This window comes from Capra hircus, chromosome 19, assembly GCF_001704415.2.
Source record: "Capra hircus breed San Clemente chromosome 19, ASM170441v1, whole genome shotgun sequence".
NCBI lineage: Eukaryota > Metazoa > Chordata > Mammalia > Artiodactyla > Bovidae > Capra > Capra hircus.
Window position 1 is genome coordinate 43,625,444 of NC_030826.1, and position 11,223 is coordinate 43,636,666.

The 11,223-nt window shown below is 50.3% G+C and overlaps 1 protein-coding gene across 1 annotated transcript; it reads left to right on the forward strand.

Annotated features, from left to right (window-relative positions):
- ASB16 (ankyrin repeat and SOCS box containing 16) lies at positions 1,212-9,118 on the forward strand. Its single transcript, XM_018065210.1, has 5 exons — positions 1,212-1,609; positions 4,001-4,268; positions 6,327-6,819; positions 7,146-7,259; positions 7,763-9,118. Exons 1-5 carry the CDS (start codon positions 1,309-1,311, stop codon positions 7,946-7,948), a joined length of 1,362 nt encoding a protein of 453 aa, XP_017920699.1. The 5' UTR covers positions 1,212-1,308; the 3' UTR covers positions 7,949-9,118.

Below are 11,223 nucleotides of genomic sequence, written 5' to 3' on the forward strand. Positions count from 1 at the left end.
AGATAGATCCTTCCCTATGGGCAGTGGAGCAGAAGAGGGGATACCAGGTAGGAGGCTAAGCTGGACGGTAAGTGTGTGTGTGTGTGTGTGTGTGTGTGTGTGTGTGTAGCCGGACAGCCAGGGCGTGCACCTGCAGTCAGGGCAGGATAGGGACAGGCCAACCCTGAGGGGCCCAGAGGCCACCCTCCACCCTGGAGGAGCTGAGGAGAGCTGGGGCCAGGATTGGCCAGCCTCCCTCCCGCCCTCCCCTTCACTGCTGGGAACCCACAGCAGCTAGTGCTGTTTCACGGCCTCATTCCTCCCCCTAGAGGCTCCCAAGAGCAGAGCACTTTGGGTGAGTGGTTTTGCAGCTTGAAGGTTTCCATGGTCCCCAGAGTTGTGAGGTCAAGCCCTTGGTCCTCCTCAGGCAGGCATGTGAGCCCTTTTAGGAGCTAGGGAAAATCAAATAAGAAAACCCTAACCAAGATTCACTGAAGGCAGCGTTAGAGACCATGCTGTCCTGCTTGGAAGGTGGGGAGAGGTGCTCTTACTGAATCATTCCATCTCTGGAGTCAGACGCACAGGACCGCAGCCTGGCTCCCCGTCACAAGCTGTGACCTTGAGCAAGTGGTTTCACCTTGCTAAGCCTTAAGTGCCTCATCCATGAAACAGACATAAGACCACCCATCTCAGAGGTGTTCAAACTGTGATAATCAGCCTGATCATATAATTTGTCAAAACCAAGGTGCTGTTTACCCGGGAAGAGCCAAGAAATCTGTATGGTGATCTGAGTAAAGGTGGATATAAAAATAATCTGAGTATTCTAAAGCTCTGGGCCCATATGTGCGGAGTTAGTGTTGTTAATGCAGATGCTGAGCAGAGCTGTTGGAACTCCGATGTGACCTGCCGGTATTTCCTGGGCTGGGGCCTGGTTTCCAGCCAACATCAGAGAGCCCTGTCCAGTCCATTTCTGATTGATTCATTTACCTCGGACCTGGCCGACCCAAGATACTCCAGGAAAGTGGGAGAATGCAGACCTGGGGTTCATCTGGGGGCCGGCTCCCCAGTCAGAGGGTATCCACAGGGGCCATTCCAACCCTGGGCTGGGGGTTGGCCCAACACCTCTGCACCAAGATCATGACTCTGGGCAAACCCTGTTTATCAGAGCAGCGAAGGGCCTATTTATAGCCTCAGCTGCTCCTTTCTTTGGGTTATGAGTGAGGGGGCAGGGTGGCTCCTCAGAGCAAGGGTGGCAGTCAGGCGAGGGAACCAGCCCTGCCCAGCTGCTGCCGCCCAGACTCCTGATCCCCCGCCCTGGGCCCCCCTGCCATGGCAGAGGAGACCTTCCCCTTCACCTCCTCCACCCTGCGCTCTCTCCGCCTGCAGCGGGAGTGGCTGGAATGGGAGGACCGGCGGCGGGCAGCAGCCCAGCAGTGCCGGAGCCAAAGATGCCCCCCAGATTCCCAGGCCCGGCTCACTAGGCCACGCCGTTCCTGCCGGGACCCAGCTGTGCACAATGCCCTGTTCTCCGGTGAGCTGCAGCAGATCAAAGCCCTGTTCCAAGATGAAGACGCTGCCAACATGATTGTGGAGACTGTGAGCAACCAGCTGGCCTGGTCAGCTGAACAGGGTAAGGAGCACCCGGTGGGGGCAGAAGAGGAGGGGTAGGGAGGAAGGTAGGGGTGGGGATGGGAGAGAGCCTGGGCCCAATCTCCCCTCTCCAGCCCAGAGAATAGACCATCCCCTCCCACTTCCCATTTTAGATCCCTCCTAAACAGAGGTGAGGCATGCTTAGTGGTTTGTATTCTTTTCAGGATTAAAGTTATATTAACATGTTGTTGGAATTACATAGAAATACATGTATGTGTGCCACTCTTTGCGACTCTATGGACTGTAGCCCTCCAGGCTCCTCTATCCATGGGATTCTCCAGGCAAGAATACTGGAGTGGATTGCTATTTCCTTCTCCTGGGGATCTTCAAGACCCAGGCATCGAACCCGTGTCTCTTGAGTCTCTTGTATTGGCAGGAGGGTTCTTTACCACTAGCACCACCTGGGAAGCCCACATAGAAATACAGTTATATTCTAATGCAATTATTTTCCTCTGGATATATATCCACAGGAATATTTTTTCTCTCATAGAATGAAATTATACACCAGATGCTATTTATAGCCTGATTTTTTTCATTTAACATGTTTCTGTGGCAATAACTATTAAGTCCATATAATATTTTAAATAGGTGCATAAATTCTATTGTATGGTTGGCCCATGATTTATACAGTGTTAGTCTCTCAGTCGTGTCCGACTCTTTGAGACCCCACCAGGCTCCTCTGTGCATGGGATTTTCCAGGCAAGAATACTGGAGTGGGTTGCCATTTCCTTCTCCAGGGGATCTTCCCAACCCAAGGATCAAACATGGGTCTACCGTCTGAGCCACCCAGGGAAACCCAATAGATTGGTTAGATTAGGTTCCTTTTAAAAAAATCTACTTTAAATAACAATATGACCAACATCTTTGTATCCTTAAGATCTATTCTGACCAGAGCGTTTGTCAATGTAAACCAAATGATAATAAATCAACTATCTGCCAATAAAAACTAATTTTAAAAAAAGATCGCTCCATTCTTAAGATTGACAGGAGAAAAGAAAAAAAAAAGACCAAAGACAAAAAAAGAGAGGAAAAATAAACCAACACACAAAAAGAAGAAAAACTGATTAACAGGAAATTGCCTCAACCCCCACCTATGGATTTGGGGGTTCAAAATCCTTGAAGAATTTATGCTATTAGTTACCACTGGCTCCAAAGTCCTTTAGCTGTTAGAGATGTGACCCCACCCAGGGCATCTCTGTCTCATTCTGCAGCATGTCCCCCATCTCCCAAATGGAACTTGGCCTTAATTTCAATCTTAATAAAAAACAAAGCATGTTTTACCCAAGATTTAGGAAACCCAGGAATTCACTTCACTACAATGCAAACAACTGATGGTCGGATATTAGGCATCTATGTCCTTCAAACAAGACCTTGGCTATTTCTACAATTTGGATCCAACACCAGTCCTATGATCAACCCCTCCTCCTACCCTTCCTTTCCCCACCCCCACCTCTTATCCGCCGCCCTCCACCCTTCCCCACACTTTCACCCCACCCTCCCCACTCAGGGAATATCCTAGGACTTCTTCAGCTTTCCTTTGGCTACTCCCCAAGTCAGTTCCAGGCCCTCCTATGCATAACTCCTTCCCCTCCCAAATATTAGAGCACCTAACTAGTCCATTCTAAAGGAGATCAGTCCTGGGTGTTCTTTGGAAGGAATGATGCTGGGGCTGAAACTCCAGTACTTTGGCCACCTCATGCGAAGAGTTGACTCATTGGAAAAGACTCTGATGCTGCGAGGGATTGGGGGCAGGAGGAGAAGGGGGCAACCCAGGATGAGATGGCTGGATGGCATCACCGACTCGATGGATGTGGGTTTGGGTGAACTCCGGGAGTTGGTGATGGACAGGGAGGCCTGGCGTGCTGTGATTCATGGGGTCACAAAGAGTCGGACACGACTGAGTGACTAAGCTGAACTGAAATTAACAAAAAGAGCCAAGTACTCCACCAACAGCTCAAAGACCCAGAAGTTTCCTTAATAGGATTGACCTCCTTAGCTGCCCTTGTAGTTTTAAAGAGCAATTAAGGGAATTTGCTGGCAGTCTAGTGGTTAGGACTCAGCACTCTTATTGCCAGGACCCAGGTTCAATCCCTGGTCAGGGAACTAAGATCCCACAAGCTGCTCAGTAGGGCCAAAAAAAAAAGAGCAATTAAATGTTTCTTTCTATGACACTATGATTTTCACAGACTGACAAACTGTTCTAAAAGGCTGTTCCGGATTACACTCTCAAATAGGGGCTTGAGGGAGCCCCTCTCCACAGGTACAGATAAGCACAGGGTTGTGCTCAGCCCAACATGCAGAGTTGTAGACAACAGCATGCCCTGCCCGCTGGCCTCATACCCAACCCCCTAAAACTGCCTGCTCTCTCCAGGATTCTGGGTGCTGACCCCCAAGGCCAAGCACACTGCACCTCTCACCATCGCTGCTGCCCGAGGCTACACCAACTGCGCCCGCTACCTGATCCGGCAGGGAGCTGAGCTGGATGCTCGGGTTGGGGGCCGGGCAGCCTTGCATGAGGCCTGTGCCCGGGCCCAGTTCGACTGTGTGCAGTTGCTGGTGACCTTCGGCGCCAAGGTCAACGTGTTGTCTGAGGAAGGCACAACGCCCTTGCACCTCTGCACGGTCCCCGAGTCCTTACAGTAGGTGTCCAGGGGTTGAGATGGTTTTGGGAGGCAGAGTGTGTGCATGTGTGTGTGTGCGTGTGTGTGTGTGTGTGTGTGTATGTGTCTCCAGCTCACATAACAGAAAACATCTTCTGGTAGCAGCTTGGAAAACAGGTCACATTCTATGAGGATAAAACTGAAACTCAGAAAGGTTTAGTGACCTCTCCAAAGTCACATCAGCTAACCCCAGGAAGCAGAAGCCTTGTTGCTTTGGGGGAAAACTCTTTTCAACTGCAGTTTCCTATTGCCTGGGAACCCTTTGCAGCCACATTCCTAGTTGTTTAGAGGTAGGCATCAAGATCTGACCCAGTGTTTTCCGATCTTAATATGAGGCACACCTCCTCTTCCCACCGTTTTAAGGTCAACAGGTTCTTGGACCCTCTACATGATGGTATTTGCACTTTTACAAGTCAGGCCCACAGATAGAGCTGGTGAGGATAAGGAGTCAAGGGCTCCTGGAAGACATTCCACAGCCCCAGTGCTGGGGCCCTCTCCCCACATAGATCTAGATCAGTGATGGACCCAGAAATGATCCAAAATTTCCAGTCCTTTCTTGAGTTTTTATGGGCACGTGGTGTACTTTCTAGCATTCTTGATTCTTTTTTCCCTCAATTTTTTATTTTATTTATTTCTGGCCACACTGGGTCTCCCTTGCTGCCTAACAGCTTTCTCTAGTTGCGGTGAGTGGAGGCTACTCTCTGGTTGCAGCACCTGGGCTTCTCATTGGGGGGGCTTCTCTTGTTGAAGAGCACAGGCTCTAGGCATGCAGGCTTCAGTAGCTGTGGCACGTGGGCTCAGTAGTTGTGGCACACAGGCTTAGTTGCTCCGTGGCATGTGGAATCTTCCCGGAACAGGAATCAAACCCATGTCCCCTGCATTGGCAGGTAAATTCCAACCACCGGACCACCAGGGACGTCAAGACTTAATTCTTTTAAGTGAAATGAGAATGGAACCTGACTGAGCGAGCTTCTTGGAGTTATTTAAATTTAGTATATACAATAGAAACAAAAATTAGTCTATGATTAGAATTTACCAAGGAAATAAATTATGTAGTTTGTGGCTGGCTAGATGCTGCTCAACTCTTGGTCCCTGAGCATGCACTGAAGGGAGCTGGAACTCTGTTTTGGGGAATGACACTTGGTCATCAGGGTTTCACTGGAGTCTGACGGATCTGCTCCTGAGTTTCCAGTGGCTACTGTTCTGGCTTTTAGAATTGCTGTTAGTTTAGTATCATCATTAATTTAGTTTGCAAGAATGTTTGGTTTACCCCATGGTGGTTTAACGATGTGTATTTGCCTCAACAGTGTTTGACCTATAATTTTTCCAGGAACGAGAAGACTGAACCAGTGTTCCCTAAAGCTGTGCTCCCTATAGTCTGTGCTCCCTAAAATCTGGTTTTGGTTGTTTGGGTTTGGTTGTTTTCTCTAGAGGGAGCGGAGTAAGGCGGACACCCAAGTGCCTTTCCTTTGCTGGAGTGGGTGTGGTTGGCCAAGAAGGGTGGTCTTTATATTTGGGAAGCCCTTCATGTTTGGAGGCAGGAAGAAAATACTAATTAGGACTTTGGACTTTTTTTTTACTTTAATTAGAACTTCTATTTCTATTTTCTTTGGTGATGGTGGGGGAAGGGTTACACTCAATTTTCTATGCTTCATAGTATACAGATTAGTGGGTTTTCAAAACTTTTTTTGAAAAGTGGCTATCAAAATGTTAGAAGAGACCATTCACAAGTGATTCAGAGCCAGGCCTTGGGGTCCCAATCTGATGGGGGAGTCAGGTTAGATTCTAGGAGGGACAGTCTCAGGCAGTGAGTATTAATTACTAACTTGCTGTGTGTCCTGAGTTGCACCACAACCTTTCTGGGCTGAAAACCAAAATGCTCCAGGTGGCTTGGATGGGCCGTCCTCCTCTTCTGCCTAGTCACGGGGCCTCCATGAGTCTGGCGGTGGTCACCAAGTTCACGTGAGCCAAGAGGGGTGGGAAGAAGGGGTCAGGGATGACAGGATTTGTCTCGGGGGCCTTGTACTCTGTCCCCAGGTGCGCCAAGCTGCTGCTGGAGGCGGGAGCGTCTGTGAACTTGGCCGCGCGAGACAGCGAGGTGACGCCCCTGCACGTGGCGGCGGGGCGCGGCCTGGACGAGCATGTGGCTCTCTACCTGGAGCACGGCGCCGATGTGAACCTGCGCACCAGCCAGGGCGAGACGGCCCTGAACGCGGCGTGCGCTGGGGCCGAGGGGCCGAGCAGCCGCCGCCGCCACCAGGCCGCCGCGCGCCGGCTTCTGGAGGCTGGGGCCGATGCCCGGGCGGCCGGACGCAAGCGCCACACGCCGCTGCACAACGCCTGTGCCAACGGCTGCGGGGGCCTGGCCGAGCTGCTGCTGCGCCACGGGGCCTGTGCGGCGGTCCCCAACGAAGCGGGCCACACGCCCATGGACTGTGCACTGCAGGCTGTCCAGGACGCCCCCAACTGGGAGCCCGAGGTCCTCTTTGCTGCGCTGCTGGACTATGGGGCCCAGCCTGTACGCCCAGAGGTGAGAGGCTCCTGGCGGGCAGGGGCTGCCTGGAACTGGAATTGCCCAGCCACCGGGGAAGAGAGGCCAAAAGATAAAGAGCCCATCATCTATGCCAGAGGTCGGTCCCCATCTTGGGAGGGACCAGCGAGAGTTATGGAGGACAGTGTCCAACAGAGAAAAAAGCCCCCAAAGAGATTGGAACACACTTGAAATGTGGATAAACTGAGGCTAGAGAAGGATTAGGAGGGACTCAGATCTTGGCATCTCAAATTTGGATATAACTATAGTGGCCCAGGCTGGTTGGTGGAAGCATGGTGCCCTTAAGAATCTCTTTTGGTTTCTAGATGCTGAGACGCTGTGCCAACTTCCCTCGGGCCCTAGAAGTCCTGCTTAATGCCTACCCTTGTGTCCCATCCTGTGATACCTGGGTGGAGGCCGTGCTCCCCGAGTTGTGGCAGGTATGTCTACCCTACCTGCACAGCTCCTTCCTGGGCTCTGGGGGAGGTAGAGAGAAAGGGTGAACCCTAGGCCTATACACCCAGGATGGGCTTCCTGGAAGCAGGAGCAAGGGGAACCCTGGGCTGGAGGAGGATGGGCAGAGCGAAACCTCTGCGTTCCCTGCCCCCTGGCAGCTTAGAACAACCTTTAGTTACACACACCTCTCTAGCCTCTTACCTGCATCAGTATAGACATTTATCAGGCATCTCTGACTCAGTAGACAGCACTGTTGGAGTGGGGGGAGGTGGGTGTAGACATGGCTGAGACCCTGCCCTGCAGTGTGGTCTCAGCTCCCATGACCCCTGCAGGGCCTTTGGTTCTGAATCTGAGTCCTGTGAGATATACTACATGCCCAGGTGGATCTATGTTGTAGAATCTCAGGGCCCCACCACTAGGTTGCCCCCAGAGGGAAGGGCAGAGTCAGGGTGTTGGGCCATCTGACCCTGTTCCACTCCTGACCTAGGAGCACGAAGCCTTCTACAGCTCGGCCCTGAGCATGGTGAACCAGCCAAGACGGCTGCAGCACCTGGCCCGGCTGGCTGTGCGTGCTCAGCTGGGTAGCCGTTGCCGACAGGCTGCCTCTTGCCTCCCACTGCCCCCGCTCCTCAAGGACTACTTGCTGCTGCGTGTGGAGGGGCGTATCCAGTGAGCCCCATGCCCAGCCACTGCCAGAGCTTGTCCTGCCCTTCCCATCAGTCATCCCTCCCAACCCTGGAGGACCAGTCTCTGACCTTCTTGTCCACACTCTCGTCCACATGTCCTCCGGGGCCAGCTCATCCATTTATTGGCTTCTTGAGCCACCTGTTGACCTCCAGCCTGACCTGAACTTCAGCTCCTCTCTCCAATGGGAAGGTCTGCAGATTCAACCTTTGCCCGCATCCTCCTCCTTTGCCTAAGTGGATGATGGCCCCACCATCCAGGCAGACCCCAAGCCAGGAGGAAGTGATCTTGTCATCCCCTCTGCCCTGCTCCTCATGTACCCATTCAGCCTCCTAAAGAGGGACAGACTCTGCCTCTAGCTATACTGCCAATGCCTGATCTACCTTTGTCACCTTGAGGGAGGACCTCACTGACTGGTCTTGAAATCCCCGTGCCCTGCAAGGATGCTGGTAATCAGAGCTCCGATCATGACCTTCAGTGGCTCTACACTACCTTCAGGATAATATCAAATCTCAACAAGGCAGAATAAGTATTTAGTCCCTGCCTCCGCCAAGCTCTCTGGCCTCCTGATCCTGCTTTCCCCTTCTAAGGCTCCTGTAACCCAGCCTTAGCAAATGAGTTACTGGATTGCCAGATATGAGCTGCTCCCCTTAGCTTCCACGCATCTACTTGTGCTGTTCCCTCTGCTTGGTCTACCCTTCCCACATCTTTTTTTGCCCTGGTTGAAGCTGATATGATCCTCAAGACTCAGCCCAATAGCCCTCTCTCTGCAGAGCCTATTTCGACGCCAGTAGGTAGCCTTCCTCAGTATTGTACTTATTTATTTAGGAACCTGTATCTGCCTCAATGACACTGAGACTGGACTATATTCCTTAAACAGGCCTTTCAGGAAATGGCTGTTGAGGGAGAAAGAAATGCATGATGTCCCCCACCCATTTATGGTTGTGTTCCCCACCACCCAGTGATGCACAGTGCCTTTAACTATGGTCTTTGTGGTCTTTGAGGATCCATGACAGGAGAACCAGCCATCAGCTTTCCCCTACTCTCTCTCACTTCCTGCTGTGGTCCCAGAGGCAAAATTACTACTATTCATCCTTAAGAGGAAGCTTTTTAAGCTAAGCCAGTTTTTATGAATGCAAATAAATGATTTGTGCACAGACCAAAGCGTGGCTGTTGTTAGGTTGAAATATGCCTGAGATACCTATCGCTCCGTGTTTACTCCCCATCCATCGTACTCTTCTGTGATTCTCAAGTTTTCTGCACAGATCAGTTGTTACTCTTGTGATAGGAAAAAGGGTGTAAGAACAACACAGGAGGACTTCCCTGGTGGTCCAGTGGTTAAGAATCCACCAGCCAATGCAGGGAACAAGGGTTTGATCTCTGGTCAGGGAAGATCCCATGTGCCTAGGGACAACTAAGCCCATGTGCCACCACTACTGAGCCCACGCACCAAGAGCCCACTCTCTGCAACAATAGAAGCCACCGCAATGAGAAGCCCACACGCTGCAACTCGAGAGTAGCCTCCACTTGCCGCAACTAGGAAAAGCCAGTGTGCAGCAAGGAAGACCCAGCACAACCAAAAGTAATTACTTAATTTTAAAATTGTGGTTTGTTTCTTTCTTTAAGTACAACAACAGGAACCTTTCCAGACCCTGTACTTGCAGTACCCACTGGAGGAGGGGGCTGTCAGCAGCCTGTTCTCCTGTCCCTTTGCTGAGGGACTCTGGGCTGGAGATGGATCAGGAGTCCTGCCTGGGTCAGTCTCTTGCAGCTGCTGCCCATCCTCCCCTCCTGTGCAGAGAGTTGCATCTGTCGGTATTTGCTTTCAATAACTAGAAGATAGTCTTTGACCTTGTTATACAGAGTAGCAACGTCTCCTTTCTGGATGAAATTTCTGCTTTAATTTCACAGATCCAAAAGGCCAAGTGAAGAGAGAGAAATACCCTCTAGTCCTGGGGCCAAGCCAGGAGCCTCACTCTCAGGGGAGGATGCTAAGCTGTCTCCCCCTTTAGAGCAGGCAGACCCCAGTGAGCGTGGCTTTTTCTGTCATACTTACAATGACAAGATACCCAATTTAAAAAGCCCCAAAGATGCATGTGATTATGCATCTGATTTGGGGATGAGATTTTTCTATGTAAAAGCATAGAAGAAAAAAGACTCATCTGGATACAGACTTACCTGGATACAGAAAAAAATTTAAATTTGGTTATAAAAGCACTGAATCATAAACACAAGTAAAAGGCAAAATGTTGACAAAAGTATCTGCCACTAAAAGATTTCATTTTCTTGATTTCTAAGGGCAGGAATGACGTCTCTTTTATTTACCATTGCTGACTTGGTGCTTGTACAGTGTCTTGCAGAGAGTGGACATGCAAATATCTGTCAAAGTAATGAACAGTCATGCTCAACCTCACCAGTAATTAAGGAAATGCAAATTAAAACAACAATAAGATATAATTCTCTTACTAGATTGAGGGACTGTTTTTTTCTGGCTGTGCCACACAGTTTGCAGGATCTTAGTTCCCTGACCAGGGACTGAATTGGGCCACTCTGGTGAAAGCACCAAGTCCTAAACACGGACCACCAGGGAATTCCTGCGGGGGGTACATTTCAAAGACTAATACGCAGTACCTGTGACGATTTGGAGACACAAGTTCTTGCTCATTCTAGAGGGTCAGAAAGGAAACTGCCTCTTTGATGGGCAATTAAGCAATGCCCTTCAATAGCTCCCCAGTTACACCAAAGGCTGGTACACATGGCAGTATTCATCTCAGCCTTGCTTGCAACAACTCAACATGTGGGAAATGGTAAACAAATCCACACTGTGGAATACAATTCAGTCCTTACAAAGGGTATACCCGCAGCAGGAGTGATCTGGGCATAGAGTCCAAGTGACGAGCACATGTACTGCCTTGGGAAAGATTACCAAGACTATTACCAAGGTTGAACTATAATGTGGACAGCAAACAAAACCAAACCTCATGACTGGAGCTGAATAGAAAAAGGCCTGAAAGGCAGGTGCCCAAGAATTTCCTTTGAGGAGGAGAGAGGAACTGTGCCAGTGGGGCTTTTTATGGTCTGCATTTGAATTTTTGACAAAGGGGTATACCCATGGATTCTTGTGAAATTTAAAGAAAAATTGAAGAGAAGAAAAGGCAAAAGGCCTAAATTGTTAATTTACAAGGTGGTTGATGAGACATGACAAATGTGCTAGCTCACTAGCAATCCAGTGAATGTAAATTAAAGGAACAGACACCCCTCAGC